The sequence below is a fragment of the Lactuca serriola genome, chromosome 7 (genome assembly GCF_051521515.1).
Source record: "Lactuca serriola cultivar US96UC23 chromosome 7, Lser_US96UC23_V15, whole genome shotgun sequence".
NCBI classification, from domain to species: Eukaryota; Viridiplantae; Streptophyta; class Magnoliopsida; order Asterales; family Asteraceae; genus Lactuca; species Lactuca serriola.
In genome coordinates, this window is record NC_136414.1 from 40,908,704 (window position 1) to 40,926,640 (window position 17,937).

Here is a 17,937-nt window from a genome sequence, read left to right on the forward strand (position 1 = left end):
ACAATGGATGTCTTCAATGGAGCTTACTATTCAAAAAGCTAAAAACACGGAGAATATGGTTGGTCGTTCTAACCCTCCCCAAAATGATGTAGCTCACGACTCAAATAATGAAGGTACCGCAATCGAAATCAGTTTAGCACCCATGTTTTGTCTTGATGATGACAACCTCGACGATATTCAACAACCTATTCCCTCAGACGATTTTGTCATGGTAATTGATGATGACGAATCAAGTGGATCCCCAACATTCCACTTCGAAGCCTAAGCCCAAGAAGAAAAAGAAGATAGATGTCTCAAGGAAATAATTCCTCAGTCTTCAAGGAAAAGTAGATCAGATTTTGGCAGTAGTCGCTACCAAAGAACTACAGAGCACTGACGTTCTAACACCGCAGTCGCTCATCGAATGAGTTGAAAGGTCAGTAACAAGGGAAAGGTTGGCCGCTGAGCAGATGATTCTTAGAGTGGAAATGGGTATAAGGGAACTTGATGATCGAAGAACCGTAGATCATAGAGAATTTATGTCCAAAGCCGATGCTTTCATCATTAAAGTCAAGAAGTTGAAAGATGAGCTCCAACAGACACTACAAACTCAAGAAAGCAACTCCATGAAGCTTCTTGAGGAAACCCACACTGCATATGAATCAGGGTATGCAGTCCATCAAGACACCATCAAAGGACTAAGAAGATCACTCACCGCAAACCTAAGTGTTAATGAAATTCTCCGCTTCACCAAGGAGATTTATGAACTCCTCTTCAAGTCACAAACCCCCAACAACCAAGATATTTGTGATCAAATGAAAAACCAGTTCAATGATACATTTGAGAAAGTTGATGGTTTAAAACAATGGTTTGAGGAGCAATAGGAGCCTGCTTCCTCAAAAGAGGGAAGTGACAATGAGTCTTTAAAGTCTAAAACACTATCTATTCATCATTCTCAATCTTCTCCAAGAAATCAACCTCTTACCGCAGAGAACACCGCAGAGCACAACAAAATTCCAACTCCTAAGACATCACCACAAAAGTCTCCCAAAAAATCAATCTTTGAACACTCTCCTCATCAATCAACTTCACTGCAACAAGAAGTCATGTGTTCGGATTATTCCGATGACTCTCCGACCACTGCTTAAAAGAAACGTGACTGGAGAGCAACCAAATTTGCAGATGAAATTTGGAAGGAACAAGGTTTCGGCACCACTTTTCAATATGGATGAAGAGGGACTCAGTTTATCAGAAGATAATAGAGATAGAGATGAACGATCTTTATATTTCAATATAAGTTCAGGAAGAGGTTCATTCAGGTGTGTAATACATCAAGAGGGAAGCTCTATTTATAGAGTCCTAAAAGTTACAATGAAGATTAAACAAATACTAAACTACTGACTTCAGTGACCATGGAAGGTTCACTGGATAATACAAAGCAAACACATAAATTCAGTTAAAGTAACAAAAGTTTTCATGTATCATTCATCTCTATAGTAGTTCTTCAGTTTTGAGGCTCATAAAGAAAAATTAATCTCCGGTTTGATATCTCACCACAAAAGTCTCCCAAAAAATCAATCTATGAAAACTCTCCTCGTCAATCAGCTTCACCGCAACAAGATGTCATGTCTTCAGATCATTTTGATGACTCTCTAGTCATTGCTCAAAAGAAACGTCACTAGAGAGAATCCAAATTTTCAGATGAAATTTGGAAGGAACAAGGGTTCGACACCACTTTTGATGAGACCCTGATTAATTCATAGGTGAATCCAACCCAAAGACTCCTCGATGCTGACTATGTTTCTCACCTCACTTATGTTGAACCCCCATCGCATGGTTATTGGGACTAGCCAAATTTCTCCCAACTCTAAATACTTTCCAGTATTTCAGTCTTTGATATCAATCTCTTGGATTAAAGAAGACTACCAATGGAGTTCGAACGTTTAAATCTCTTCCATGCCAAGCATGGTTCCACATTCAAGCTTATCTGGTCCAACGATAGACCAGACAAGGTAAAGAACTACAAAGTCAAAAAATTCATGAAAATTGAATTTTTTAATACACCAAGACTAGAAGAAACAACGAGTATGTCAGATCCCAAACAGATTTCGTTAACATGAACCTCGAAGAAATATTTTTGATAGCTCGGGTGTTTCAGCTTAAGGCTGAAAAGTATCCAAAGAAGAAGATTGCTTATGAAAGGGCCTGTGATTTCCTTAGGGCATTATTTTGTGATTTTTGAGTCATTGATGCTGAAATACACCCAGTTCTTGCTGATAAATTCAAATTTCCTCCATTCGATCCTGTGCCAGACTACACTGAAGGATTCCAAGACATGTCCCTTGGAGCAACAAGTTACCCGGAGCCAGGGGTTGTTTACAAGAAGGCTCAAGTTGGTCCCATGTTCTTCTTTATACCAGTGACCGAAATCCATCGACTGACACAGAAGCAACTAGATACCTCTTTGGCTTCAGTGCAAAGATCGAAACACACTACTCATGAAGTCAAGTTTGAAATGTCTAGAAGAATCTAGTGGCTGTTTGAAGTGAGAAAATTCTGGTGGGTTATCATCCGGTTCCTCAAAATAAACAGATGAATAAATTAGCCAATAGGTGACTTTGGGGGAAATTGTTGAAACAAAAAGTGACCCTCTTCAGCTAAGGAAACGCAGACTTGAAGACTTGGTGGTACCGTATAATGGATAACAAATCGGAGATTGCTTTTGCTTTGTAAAATGCAAACCTAAAGAAGTACCATAGAGATGAATGATGCATGAAGACTTTTTTTTTAACTTTAACTGAATTTACGTGTTTGCTTTGTATTATCCAATGAACCTTCCATGGTCGTTGAAGTTAGTAGTTTAATATTTGTTTAGTCTTCATTGTAACTTTCAGGACTCTACAAATAGAGCTTCCCTCTTGATGTATTACACACCTGAAGGAACCTCTTCTCTAATATCTTATGATAAACCGAGTCCCTCTTCACTTTAAGTTGATCGCACTTACTAGCTTGTGTTTTCATGCAAACCTCGTTATGAATCAACTTGGTGTTTACTTGATATAACTTGTTGCTATTCATTTCCTTTATATTTCTGTAATCTAACTCTTCTAACTTATTATTGTTGAGCTAACAAGATTCTTGGAGATCAACTTATTATTCCGCATTACATTATCTTGTGACTAACGTTTGTTCAAGTTTTTCTCTCAACAGTTTGATTTATCTTTACGTCATGTTCTTGTGTGATTAAGGGCTTAGAGTAGAGTCAAGAATTCACTATCTATGGTATCCGAAGTTATGGATGATTAGCATACACGAGAGGCTGCATGGCTGGTGGAAGTTTCATGAGCAGTGCAGTTCATAGTAGGTCAACATGAGGAATGATTAGCCACTCTCGACAGTGGGAGGACATGACGAAGGTGTATCTGAGATGCTGGGAGATAGAGATCGAGAATCTCACATGAGGATGGGTTTAGAAATTGTTTTCGACCCCATTGGTGATATCGGGTTGGGTTGAATAGCGTAGACCTGGATGAGTTTGTTGGTCCCGAGGGTGTTGTTTGAGGCCATGCATTGAGTCGAGGGACTCAAGAAGGAAAATATTGTTATGATTGGTTTGGTGATTACAGCTAGAAGTGAGTGGTTGATTGATGGTTTGGAATGCCGCCATATGTGGCAAGGGTGATGCCATTTAATTTCTCCGAGTTCAGAGAAGGATTGAACAGGCTTGCGATTTTCAGATTATTATGTAAACCCAACATGGGGTCTGTTCGTGGTGTTTGGCGACAATATGTCAGCGCAGGAGTGCATGGGTGGATCGATGTGTTATGGATGCTTTGTGATGTGATCAAGGGTCTATGTTCTTGGGATATAGGCAGGTCAGGTACCAGATTGATGGTTGGGATTGCAGGCTAGGAGGGCATATTTTGGATCATAAGCCAGTGTTGGCTTATGCTCTTACAGGTAATCCTTAATGTTAAAGTGTCCATGATTGGGAAATTTTAGAGATCTTCAGCTAAAATTCAGGAATTCTCTTGGGATTTGTTTGATCCTTATCTGGAAGATCATCCTGCATGTGTTATTAATTACAAGACCATGGATGGTTGTACCTGGTTAAGCCGATTTAAGTTATGGTTTGGTTCTAACAGCAGTAGGTGGTAGATCGAACCCTAAGTATGGGAAAACTGGGTATTCTTATTGGAAGATCATCGATCGGTTCAGGTTTGTGGTATTGAGAGAAGGGTTCCTAGGGATCTGCGGTGTGAGTATGTGGGATCTCAGTTCAAGATTTGGTGAAGGAAGAAGTATATAGTAGGTGGCGATCGGATGTATGTGTTTAGGAGACACATGAGTTGTCCCTCAACAGGAAGTGGTTGGTCAAGGAGCTCATTGTAGCTATTGGTTTCTTGTGCGGGTGCCAAAGAATGGATGAGGTGCCGTTGGGACCACTCATGTTGAGTATTGGTTGCAGAGGGAATATTTCAGCTCGTTCCATGGATTTCTAATTATAGTCTAGCCTGTTCAGAGGTTGATCAGGGAATCGGTTTCTGAGTTGGTTATGTTCAGCTATGCGCGGGTTTTGGTTCATTGTACCTAATGTCAATGTGTTCTCAATCATTAATTGTTTCATTCTTCATTCAATAGAGATTCTCCAAAAGTTTCGAGTGGTGACGGTTCAAGTTCAATGGATGTGTCAGCCTATTATCATGTTCAGTATGTTTTATATTCCTTTGGTCTCTGGGTGTGTTTGCCCTCGATGAAGGTGGTGTGGAATTTTGGTTCATAGCCGGCTCAAGTTTTGGTAGCATTTAGGATCACCTTGGAAGTCTTCATAAGCTGGTTGCGCATAGGTGGAATTTTTTTAGTCTCAACCAATGTATGGGGGTTTCCTCTGATCAGTCATGGAGATGTCTTCTATTAGTGATTGAGGTTTGTCATTCGATAGAACTCTGGTATTTCTCTCCATTTTTTTGATGATGTTAAGGGTTCTCTATGGATGTGCATTGGGGTAATTCATTATATGTATTGCTGAGTGGGGTGTATGTGACTGGACAAGATAGCATTAGAGCACTTGGTTCGAATTATACACATGGTTCTTTTGGGTAATGGACTTTGAATTGGATCAAGAATAAGATCGTGTGTCCTATTATCAGGTTATGTGCAGCCATGATTTCATCATATTTTTCATTCATAGCAATGTGTTTTGATAAAAGGAATTGTGTGTGGTAAGACCATGGGTTGTGACCATGGCGGGATAGAAATCTCGTAGGATTGCAGGGTGGCCATAATATAAAGGAGGATCATCTCGTGCCATGGGCAACACGGACAGTGGGGTCGCAGAGCATATCTCTTTTATGGGAATAAGACTAGTTGGGTCCGAGACGGGTTGGGCATGTGTAGCTCTAGCTGGCTGAGACCCATGGGCAAGGCTCGTATGATTATGGAAATGTAGGTGAGACATGGTAGAGACCTTTTAGGTCAAGGAATTAGATTATGGTTTTAGTAGGATGATTATGTGGCTAGGGAGTGGCATAGAGTGGTGATTAGGCTAGAATAGCCTTATCTGTTGGACTCTTAGGAACCTAGGGGCTGGACCAGGTGCGAAACTGGCAGTCTCAAAGGTGGTTTGGGGATTTTATATCCCGGTTTAGGGAATGGTTGCTGTGAATCAAAAGATTTTAGGTGAAACACAAGTGTAAATCCTTGGATCTCAGGTTATGGGTTATGTACCGAGTTGGCTCTTTGTTGAGATTCGCATCGGGAATCGTTAGTGTGTAAGTGTAATATTTTAGCAAGTTATGGATTTAGGAATCTGTATGTCGATCAGTTGGAAGGTTCATGGACAAAAGGATGTTTCAGTTATGATGGTAGGAGGCGACCCTTGTGATTGTGTTTCAGAATGATTCTACCTGTGCGGAGGTCATACAAGTTATGGGGCTTCGGAATTATAGAAGTAGCATGTTGGATCGACAGTTATGGGTTCAGTGATTTGTTCAACACTAGAAGGTTTTTTTCGGAACGTTGGTTCTCAGGATTGTGGTAAGGAGTAATTTCGAGGATGAATTCTAATATAAGTGAGGGAGAAATATAACGCCCTGTTCCGAATCATTTTCTATGTGGGGGTGGTGACCCGAAGAATGAGTATCATCAGGCTTAGGGCCTTTGAGGAAAAGAGATTTACACCTATTTGGGTGTAGGTAAGGCAATTTCGATTATTTGGTAGTTCGGTCTGTGTTTTGGTGCCAATGGGTATTTCGGTAAAGTGTCAGTTCGGGCTTTTATGAATTTTGGATTTTTGTTTGGAAAGTTTAAAGGCAAGGATGAGTTGATTGAATTGTTGAGCTTATCGTTACCTTTCAGTGGATATAAATAAAGTCAAAATTAGAGTTAGAATGAAGAGGTTATGCCCGTTTGAAGTTTGTTCAGTTTTGGGTTATCCTGAGTACACTGGGCGTACAGAGGAGCATACGATGGGTGTACCGAGGCACCCTGAGTACGCTGGATGTACTGAGGCACCCTGAGTATACTGGGCGTGCCAGAAGTATGTTGGGCATATGCAATCAGTGCCCACACCTTATTTTTGTGGTTTGAACCCTATTTAAGCTCCTTAACTCCCCCAAAACCACTCCATTCTCAGCCTCCACCCCTCCAACACCCCTTCCATGAAACACTAACCCTAGTTGAGCATTGTGTGCTAAAAGAAGGTGTTTTTGAGTGCTTTGGAGTATGCATGGTGCACTTTGGAGAAGAAAGAACTTATTGGAGAAATGTTGGTTGCATGAGAGCTTGTAGATCTGGACTTCATTCACCTTGATCTATCTTCTAGAGGTATAAAGTTTGAATCTTGATAATGCATTTGTTAGATCTAATTAGTTTTGGATGTTATGAGCTTTTGGTCATTCTAGTGCACAAAGTTTAGATCATGAAAGTTTGAGAAATTGTTTTGGATAACGTTGGAAACTTTATCCATCTAAACATCATTTTGATTCAGATCTGAAAGTTGGAGACTTTTACTTAATGGATTAAGTTGAAAAAGATGACCTTTGGGGTCCCTTTGAGACTTAAAGACTAGATCTTGTTTGTTGGTACCATTCTAATGGATAAAGTTGGAAACTTTGTCCATTATAAAGCTATTATGAACTATAAAAAAATGTGATCTTGTCCTTTCTATCCCTTTCATGCAAGAGTTGTGATGCCTTCTTGGGTTAAGAACTAAGGGTTTTGGACATTAAGCACTTCATAGCCATGCAAAGTCATAAAGTTGGAAACTTTATGACCGAGGACATCATTTTGGGCTTGGATATGATTTTTGGATGTAAGAACTTAATGGAATAAGCTATTATGGAGTGTTATGACCGGGCTGCATACGTTGGGCGTACTTGGTGGTACACTATGCACATGCGGTCAGTGCTACGCTTTTGATTAACATCAAAGTATGTTGGGCGTACTCTCTTTGTACACAGGGAGTATTCCACTGGGAAGAGATATTGAATTTTGGACCTTGACCATTTGACTTTGACTTTGACCATGTTTGACCAAGTTGAACCTTGAGTATTTTGGGGAGTTTGATTGTGTTTGGTCTTTTGGTTGGAGTTGGTGTTGGTTTGAGAGTTGGGATTCAGATTCGGGACCTCATCAGCTTTTGTCTGGCTTGCGAGGTGAGTTTTCCTCACTGTACTTAAGGGTCGAAGGCACCAAGGCCAACCCTTTGGATTGATATGTTGGTTTACTATATGTTGCTATGCTATAGTGATCTGTTAGATCTGTATCCTGTAGATAGGATGTTGTTATGCTGTAGTGATATGTTTGTGACGCTTGGTTCCTGGTATGCATTTGACTTATTTATTTATTCATTATAAGAGAGGGACTCGATGAGTTAGTGGCCCTAACTTGTCGAGTATAAGGCAGATCATGAGCGGGGTTTAAGCTATCTACTCGACGAGCCAAGAGCCCTTGACTCAACGAGTAGATCGACCAGAATGAAACCCTAATTTTGTGGTTTTGCACCATATTTAAGCTCCTTAACCCCACCCCTTAGCCTTATTTACAACCTCCTTGTCCCCAACCCTAATCCACGAAACCTTAGAGCATCTTGTGAGTGTGTGAGCCATTTGTAAGCAATCGTTTGTGTTCTTGAAGCTTAAAGAAGAAGAAGGAGTAAGAAGGCTCAAGAGGAAGAGAGTACATCCAGAAACTACACTTCTTTGGCCACATTTTCTGGTAATCAAGTTTCTATCTTGACCTCTAGTTCATTAGATCTCTTCCTTCCCCTTTTATGAAGGTTTTGGCCCAAGAATGATAACCTTTTGAGAATGGATGACCCAAGTTGATAATCTTCCAGATCTAGGACCTAAAGGGGTTGTTATGACATAAAGTTACAAACTTTATGCCATTGGAGCCCCCATGCAAGCCATAGAGTATCATATTGGCCTTTTTAGCCCAAAAGGCCATGCATGTGGGGAAAAGTTGGGAACTATACGTGTTCAAGTAGTGTTACGAGTTTAGATATGAAGTTGTAAGCTTTAGTTTGGTGTATGGAAGGGTGAAGGACCAAGTTCTAGGTCCCAAGGAATTAGGGTTTGAGCTAAACCCTTTAAGAAGTGATATTAAGGGGTAAATTCAGAAATTTACCCTTAAAATGACATTTTTAGGGTTATTGCGAAGTATGAAGCTTGGATCTAAAGTGTAGGGCTTAATCCTTTAAGATAGCCCAAACAGACAGGGGAAATCGGCGAGTCCAGTAAGGGAATTGATGAGTTGAAGTCGGGTTGTCCCGATTGTATGCCACGTAGAACTCGATGAGTATGTGAAGGGACTCGACGAGTTGACTCGGTTGACCACGAGTCTGAGTAGTATAGGAACTCGCCGAGTTGGGAGATAACTCGACAAGTTGGGTTGACTCGGAGTTGACTTTGACTTTGACTTTAACCAAGATGTTGACTTTGACTAGGGGTAAAATGGTCATTTTAACCTAAGAAGGATTATCAGATTTTGATTAAGTGTTATTGTGAAATTGATAGCCGAGGAGTTGTTGGAGCAGTCGTTAGAGGTTTCTCACACATGATTTCACAGCTAGCATTAGAGATGAATTTCCTCCATTAGGAATGGGTCTAAGGCACCAAGGTCGGCCCGTTTAGCTAGTAGTAGTTCCGAACTATGGTCCGATGTCGGGCGGAGCCCGATTTGGGATAATATGCTTTTCGGGATTTCGATCCGATGTCGGGGTAGTCACGAGGAATGCTTGTATGCTTTATGTCTTTGTGATTCTTGCTTGTGTTTGTATTGTATGTTTTTGGACTTTGGATCAATGCCCGGGCGGTCCTGAGGAATGTTAGTATGTTACCAGATTACGGTCCGATGCCGGGCGGGGCCCGATGAATGTTTAAGTGTTAATTTTATGTGCTTAGGTTTATGTGTATTACTAATTATGATTTCATGTATTCCAAGATTTGCTCGATGCCAGACGAGGCTCGATGCCGAGTAGGGACCGATGCCGAATATGGTTCGATGCCGGGAAAGCCGATGCCGAGTTTAACTCGATGTAGCAGGGGCGGGGCCCAATATATGTTTATGTGTTATGTGTATGGTATGTGGTAGTTGGGGAGACTCACTAAGCTTTGTGCTTATATTTTTCAGTTTTGGTTTCAGAAATTCCGCTAGTAAGGGGAATAGCTCGGGATGACTGCATGGCACACACCACTGTTTTTAGCATGGAAGGATTCACTCTAATTTATGATATGTGATTTTGATACATTGGCAAATATGATGATGTTTTTGAGAGACGAAGTCAGATTTAGGCATTCTTTATATGCACCCTCTCATAAGCAACCTATCTATGATACATATTTTACGACTTTCATTTAGACTACTTAGGCTAATAAGCAACCTCTCTATCATATATATTTTACGAGACACTTTGTCCTATAGGGATGAACACGAAACTTGAAATAATCATCCCTTCAGCAAACGAAGTCAGATTTGAGAGCTCTTTATACCCACGGAATCATCATCATAGCCATTACAACTTTTATTAATAATAGTTATATTAAACAGTCATTTATTTTTAAATGTTTATTTGATGTAATTTGTAAATTTTATAATAATAATGTTTTATTCAAATATTATAAGCCCATAATACTTTCCCATAAAATATGTACGCAATATAAATATATTTTATATAATTTATAAATCCTTAAAATGTCTAGCCCGAATTCGCGCACGTTACAATTATCTCCCCTTAGGATGATTACGTTCTAGAATCATAAAACAACAAAACAGCCCTAGATAATGATCACTTAAGTCACCTCTCCATCCCATGAAAGGATAGTCTATGTACCGTGCTCCCATAGTAGTAAATCATGTCATGTTATTGTCTAATACTCATCATAATATTTTAGGTTCTTTTATGACAGTCTATCAGCCTGTCGACATAGTTTCATCATCGAATCATCAAATTTGTGGAACCAAACACCCTTCTTCACTGGATTTCCTCATATGATCAATTACCTTATCACTAGGTACAAATTACAAAGTTTACAAACTTAGGTGTTTCGTATTCCCTGCGGGTTTTGACCTTGTATGATTCTAATAGTCTTCACATCACCATAAGTATTCCCAAGAAAATCAGAGAATAATCAAGGCCTTTACTCATTAATGATAATTAGTCTTACGAAAACATTCTCTACAAACCACTTCCTCATAGATGTAATGCCTAGAAAGACATACTTTCATCCATTCGTCAACTGCAACACATCGTGGTTCTACATCATCCTAGGATACTTGATGATAGGATCTAAGATAAGATCATCCCATTTACCGATAGACACATTTAAAGGTTTGAAGTTCCCTCATGATAATTAATATCATTTCTTAAATTCCAGCCAAGGAATCCATTCTACCATTTTGATAACAATCGAAGCTAATAACTCTCTCTTAGGTTCTTATGATGCAACTATTCTGGATGTTGATGTCAAATCTAAAGTCAAGTTGCCTTTTGCACCTTTGCATTAATGGTTTGGTGAACCCTCACTTTCTGCTACTTACAACCAATCAAAGCCCAAGCCGGCTCTATATCTGTGATTGGTAACTCTTTTTCTTCTTGAAAGAAATTCCATATTTCCATATCAATGACTTTAGCACTTTCAATGCAGTATCGTTGCTTGTTACCACAATGATTGATCTTGTCGTAAAACACAATCACCGATTGATCAAGATCACGACATACGTGAAGTAGTCCTCTAATGTATGCATGTACAAAATGGTATAGGAGATACTAAATGGAAAATACTAGCCACAACTATGGTTTTCAACTCAATATTATCCCTCCATCTTCTCTAGGATACTCAACCATATTGTGTTCCAATTGATCCTTTGGTGATGATCCTTCTGATAATAACTGAATTACCTAGGTGCAAGCATACGAAGGGTACTTATATATACTTCTGTATACAATCTATAGTGACCATAACTCTCTCTAGCATCTTGAGCTTGAATCATTATGTTTGCACCTATTTGCTGATGGTGGTACCTACACTTGCATCTGTTACCTCACTTTTCAATGGAACTTTAGTCCTAACTCCTAAGTCCTAACTCAATTTCTCATTGGAGACTCCTGCTTCTTCTTAAGCTAGGTCATAAACTCAACCCAAGGTAAGGTCCCTTACCTTGGCTATAGTAACATACTGAATGGTCACACTTTAATGAACTTCCATTGCATGACGCAATGGATTTGTAACGAACTAAACACTTGTCTCTATGAGCCAAACACTTAACATAGAAGAAACTTTCCTTCATGTTCTAATGTGGTATAATCACATCATAGTAGGTAGCATCTCTAGCTATTAGCGCTCATTCCTAACGAAGGATGAAGATCTTCTGTCGATCACTTTGATCATCCCCCTCTTCAATTTCTTGACTAAATTTGGTTACTAAATAGGGTGTGGTTCTATGAACCAATCAATTCACTTTGAAGATTTATCTTAATTTTACTTAATTTGTTATGACCACTAGGTTCATAACAAAAATCATTTTCCTAGTCATCACCAAAATTCAGGTAACGATGGAAACAAACAAAACAAAACTCAACTACTAGTGCATTAGTTACCTTGCGACTCTTCCTGGTTCAAGTATGGATCTTATGCTTCCGGTAGTACTTGCCTTTACTAACTTTCACACATATGCATACTCGTCCCAAGAATTGTCTCGCATTCTCCAAATCACTACACATAATAACCACAAAGAAATTTGACACACATTAGTGTGTCCAAACAAGCACATATAACAATTTTTCCCTAGAATCCACTACGAATTTTCGCGTCTTTATTAGGTACATCTTGGCTTTCCTAGACTCGCCTTCTAGGATCCTTACACGCATATGCTCGATTTAGCTTATTCTAATACCCTCTAGGATCCTTACACACATATGCTCGATTTAGCTTATTCTAATGACTTTTTCTTTTTCTTTTTCATTTTTTTTTCATTTTTTGATTTATTATTATTTTTTTAGTTTAGACTTTTTTTATTAAAAAAAAAACTTTTTTAGTTAATAGTATATTCAACTTTTAGATTTTTAATTTATTTATTTAATTTATGTTTTGTTTTTTTTTTAAATTTTTTTAAGAAAATGTTTTCTTCTTAAAAATAGAAATTTATTAAATCAATAAATACTCGATTTTTCAGTTTTTTATTTTTTTCGTTTCTTTTTTCTTTTCTTTTTATTTTTTAATTAAATATCGGTTCGAATTAGTGTTGTTTGACCATTATAAACAGTTTCTAATCATAACGATACTATGCATTATATATTTTTGAATCATAAAATATGAATTATATCCTTTTGAATAATAAAATTATGGATCATATCATTTTGAATCGTAGTAATTTAGATCATATGATTTTGAATTATGATATATTGAATTAAATAATGTTTTTGTTCAATGAAACATTTAGATTATTATAATTTTAAAATCATTTAATTTTGAATAATAAAATATATAGTAATTAAGGATCATAAAATATTTGAATAAAAATATACTTTTAGATCATAACAAGTGATCATAAAAATATTGATTGATGATATTATTATATCATAAATATTTTTAATAAATTTTATGCATCATATATTTTTGAATCATAAATATTTTGAATAAAAAAATCTTTATTTGCTTAAGATTTTAATTTATCAAAGGGCTTCTAGCTCAGCGGTATCCGGTGTTGCCCTCCCTTCATGAGGTTGAGGGTTCAAGTCCTGTCATGGACATAAGTGAATTTAAGATGTAGTTTAGGAGTAGGTTAAATTTGCCGTTTCAAAAAAAACATATTTTGAATTATTGTTACGACTAAAAAACAAAGTGGGTGGAAAAAAAAGATCCAAGCTATGAAGAACTAACGCTTGGCTTGAGAGCGGGAGCTGACGCCTCTAGGCGCATGAAAGGGCCAAAAATCTAATTTTTTTTGTGTGCTTTTTCCATTTTCCTTTTTAACCTCCAAACAATCAATTTTTACCGAAAATTGTCAATATCTTGGCAATAATTACCAAATTGCTATATTATCATGCGAGATTATCACAATAAATAAAATTAAATTTTCACATTTTATTTTTTCAATCTTAGGGCTAAGATTTGTTTTCCTACCATTTTTTTAATTTTATACTTAATCCTACTTTTATATATATATATATATATATATATATATATATATATATATATATATATATATATATATATATATATATATATATATATAAAATGTGTGACTTTGGCCACGTAGGTGTGTATGTATGCTTATGTGTCCTATGAAAGCTTTAACTTGCTCCCTAAGAGTGTATAAATAGGCAGATAGTTCCTCTTTCCATTGCCACCAAACCATCAACATGGTGATGATCTCACAAGTAGAAAAGAAGCCTGTGGTAGATATATTTCCAACAAAATCAAACAAAACCAATTTTACCGGAATCCCGGTAATTGACCTCTCTAGTCCCGAAGACGCCAAGAATCTAATTGTCAATGCTTGCCAAGATTACGGCTTTTTTAAAGTCATAAACCATGGCGTGTCACCATTGCTTGTATCTGAATTGGAAAATGAAGCCATTGAGTTTTTCAACATGAGACAGTACGAGAAAGACCAATACTGTCCTCCGAACCCGTTTGGGTACGGAAGGAACAAAATTGGAACAAATGGTGACGTTGGATGGATCGAGTATCTTCTTCTTACTTCGACTAATTTCCCAACGAACTCCAAAATCTTTTCGTAAGTTCTACTTTCTCATTATGTTTTGTGCATTTAATTACTATATAAGTTGTGTAATCTATTGATCAAGTTCATGCAAAATGATTTTTCTTGAAGAGAAATATATTTTTAAAGTGTAGTTATCAGCATTTATGTCGTCAACTAATATATACTAATATTATATATGTAAATAAATATATATAAATTAAATATCAAATATTTAATTACCAACACGCACGGAGTATACTTGCATTCAAAGATTCAACACTGCGGTCGGCTGTTTCCGGAGTGTTTTTAGCAAATATACAACTTTTCTCTATATCTTATTTTAATTCTTTTAAAATGTTATACTATCGTATTCCTAAAACAAATTTGGTGTATAAACTTTTTAATCATATACTATCTTTCATAAAATCTTATGTATATCAATTTTTGATTATTTGTTAAATTTTATTAGATTATAGATTGAATCATATATTGCACCCTGAGAAAAAAAACATATTTTCATTATTTTTTGTTAGAAAAGAGTGGGAATAATTTCGAAATTTTTCCATACTAACAGGGACAAATAACCTAACGGGATGCATTTGAGTCTTTATTTATATAACATATTTTTCAAATAATTATTTGCATAGTTATGTTATAAGTTTATAAATAAATAAATAATCTCTTTTTTAGTAACAAAAATCTAAGATATTCCTAAACTACTTTTAATAAAAGAAATTTAAACCTTCAATCACAAGGAAAGAGGGCAAGACCATTATCTTATACAAACATTTACGATTAAATTTTATAATGTATTCCTTTTGTGTTGTGAAGGTCGCTAACAAACGAGTACGTAAAAGAAGTAAGAAAACTGGGGTGTACTATACTTGAGTTAATGGCGGAGGGCCTTAAGATAGAGCCAAAGAATGTGTTAAGCAGGATGCTAAGTGATGAGAATGCGGACACAGTCTTCAGGCTTAACCATTATCCACCATGCTTAGATCCCAACTCTAACCATGACTCGGACCTGAACAACAAGTCCATGAGTCATGGAAGAACCTCGATTGGATTTGGAGAGCATACAGACCCACAACTTATATCGATTGCTAGATCGAATGCCACATCAGGTTTTCAAATTTATCTTGAAGATGGAACATGGGTCGGAGTCCCACCAGATGAGACTTCCTATTTCATCAACGTTGATGATTTGTTAGAGGTAATTTTATCTTTCAAGATAAACACTTATAACTCACATATATTACGTTTAACTAGTTTAACACAAGAAAACAAATAGCCAACGTTCACCATGTTAAATACGTTTTTTTTTGTCATTACGTTAGATAGCTTGTATATGATTATACAAAAATGAAAAATAATTTTTTTATGGGATAATCCACCTTTATAGTTCATATCGTATATCTTAACAATATATCACAATATATCTTTTGATCTAAAAATGTATTTTGGTTTATTAGAAACATATCTAAACTTAATGATTAGTGATTCAAGAATCAATTATCAAAATAATCTTATCTAATAATAGAGTTTTCATTTCATACAATCTTCAATGTACATTTGGTTGTATTCAGTTACGCCGTCTAATATTACCACCCGGTTTTCATTAAAAAATTGTAGTAATTCTACTAGTGCCAAAATATGTAGCTCGAAATGGGTAAAATTTTAGAATCTATCAAAATGGAATGGGTTGATCTCTTTTCTAAACTTTCCTGAATTATTTTTAGATATGAAACAGGATTATAAAAATTATTATTGAAATGATAGTCTAACATTTTCGAATAAAGCAATTTCGATTTTATAATCATTTGAATATATACTGTAAGCAACTTTTGACCTTATTGGCCTATTTTTTTATTAGCTAAACTTTATTGTTTTACTCACTTGATCCATTTTCAACATAGTAAATTTTAATTGAACAATTTTTATATAAAAATTTAACATTTTGTTGATTTGAGTGAAGGTAATGACAAATGGAAGGTTTAGAAGTGTAAGGCATAGAGTGGTTGCAGACAGTTTCAAATCAAGGGTGTCAATGATATACTTTGGAGGTCCACCATTGATGGAGAAGATCTCACCGTTGGGTTCACTCATGGAGCCTGGTGAAGAAAGCTTGTATAATGAGTTTACTTGGTTTGAGTATAAATCATGCACCTACAAGACCAGGTTGACTGATAATAGGCTCTCTCTCTTTCACAAACACTCTCATCCAGTGCATTGATCTATTTTCAAAGCCAAACATGTCGCAATCGTAAACTTAATCGGTCACATCTAAATGAGTCTCATAATATGTTGATTATTTATATTGAGACTCATTGTTTACATAATCTTTTTCTCATTCTAGTTGTTTTTTTCACACATATGTTTTTCATTATTTGATTTTGGTTATTTCATTAATCACAGTCATTTCCATGTTTTCCTTCTTTGTCACTTCTTTGTATGTATGTATGTATGTATGTATGTATGTATGTATGTATGTATGTATGTATGTCCGTCTATAGTGATATGTCTATTGTTGGAAAAGCATGTTATGTTACCAGTTTTTGAAACATCTGTCACACGGGTGGTTTTAAAATAGTTTATAAAATCCAAATGATTATAATTTAAAAATATTTCAACAGAGTTTAAGTGCAGAAATAAGGTCCCAAAGTCCCAAAACAAAGAGTTAATATTTCAAAAATGTAAGGTAGCAACAATAACACCAAAACATAGTTAAATGAAACAACTACAAAGTCGTGGCCTTTTAAAAGTCATCGCAATCTCTAATAATTTTCTCTAATATCTTCAATCTTAGCACATGTCAAAATACGAGTGTTGGGCTAGGAAATCCTAATGAATATACCCGATGTTCACTCTTAAACAATTTCAGATAACAATAAATACCCAAACTCAAAGGCAAACCTCCGAAAATAGTTTCTGAAAACATTTCAAAATTTATACCTCATATCCAAAATCAATGATTTCATTAAATCCATAATACCAACATATACTTTTTAAAGGTATAACAAATTTAAGCAATAGTTAGTAAGATTATGACAAGAGATCAATAAATAATTAATTCCTAGTAGAGAAGAAGCTTATACCAAAACCATTGCTTTAAAACCTTTAATCTTTTCATAAATCATATATATATATATATATATATATATATATATATATATATATATATAATGCAATGGAAATGCTTCTAATCTAAACCCATATCAATCTAAATAGTCTAAAGCTCCTAAAGATGGCTAAACAAATCCAAACTCATGAATAGTTAACCCACATCACAACCTTCATTTTTTCTCTATTTTAACAAATTTAGGTACTATTGAACCATCAAGCTAGGACACATAAGGGGTAGAGAGCCTCTCTTTTGCATGTGTTGTTTTTTTAAAATGCATGCTTATAACCTTTTAGTGTGTATTCTAACAAACAAAAGGATCTTAAGTCTTGTGGTCGCGCTCAACCAAACTTATCATATATGAATGTACAATTAGGATGCTACAAAACAATTCCAAATAAGCATATGATTTTCTCAAATCAATTAGATACTCTAAAATATTTTTTCATGAATGTAAACAAGCACATATAGTATCCATAACAGTCTACAGTAGTAGAACGGATAAACCAAACATTGATGAATGTGTAAGGTGCATTCACTTATTTGCTAGTTTATCAAAGAAATTATGGGTTGTAGTAGTGAACACTATTTTCTATTTGGTGAATAGATCTTCATAAACTACTATTTAA

The 17,937-nt window shown here is 36.0% G+C and overlaps 1 protein-coding gene across 1 annotated transcript; it reads left to right on the forward strand.

Annotated features, from left to right (window-relative positions):
* Nucleotides 1-13,843: 13,843 nt before the first annotated feature.
* On the forward strand, nt 13,844-16,552 carry ATGA2OX3 (gibberellin 2-oxidase 3). Its single transcript, XM_079009388.1, has 3 exons — nt 13,844-14,220; nt 15,019-15,400; nt 16,163-16,552. The coding sequence occupies exons 1-3, from the start codon at nt 13,844-13,846 to the stop codon at nt 16,418-16,420; spliced, it is 1,017 nt and encodes a 338-aa protein (XP_078865514.1). The 3' UTR covers nt 16,421-16,552.
* The last annotated feature ends 1,385 nt before the right edge of the window (nt 16,553-17,937 follow it).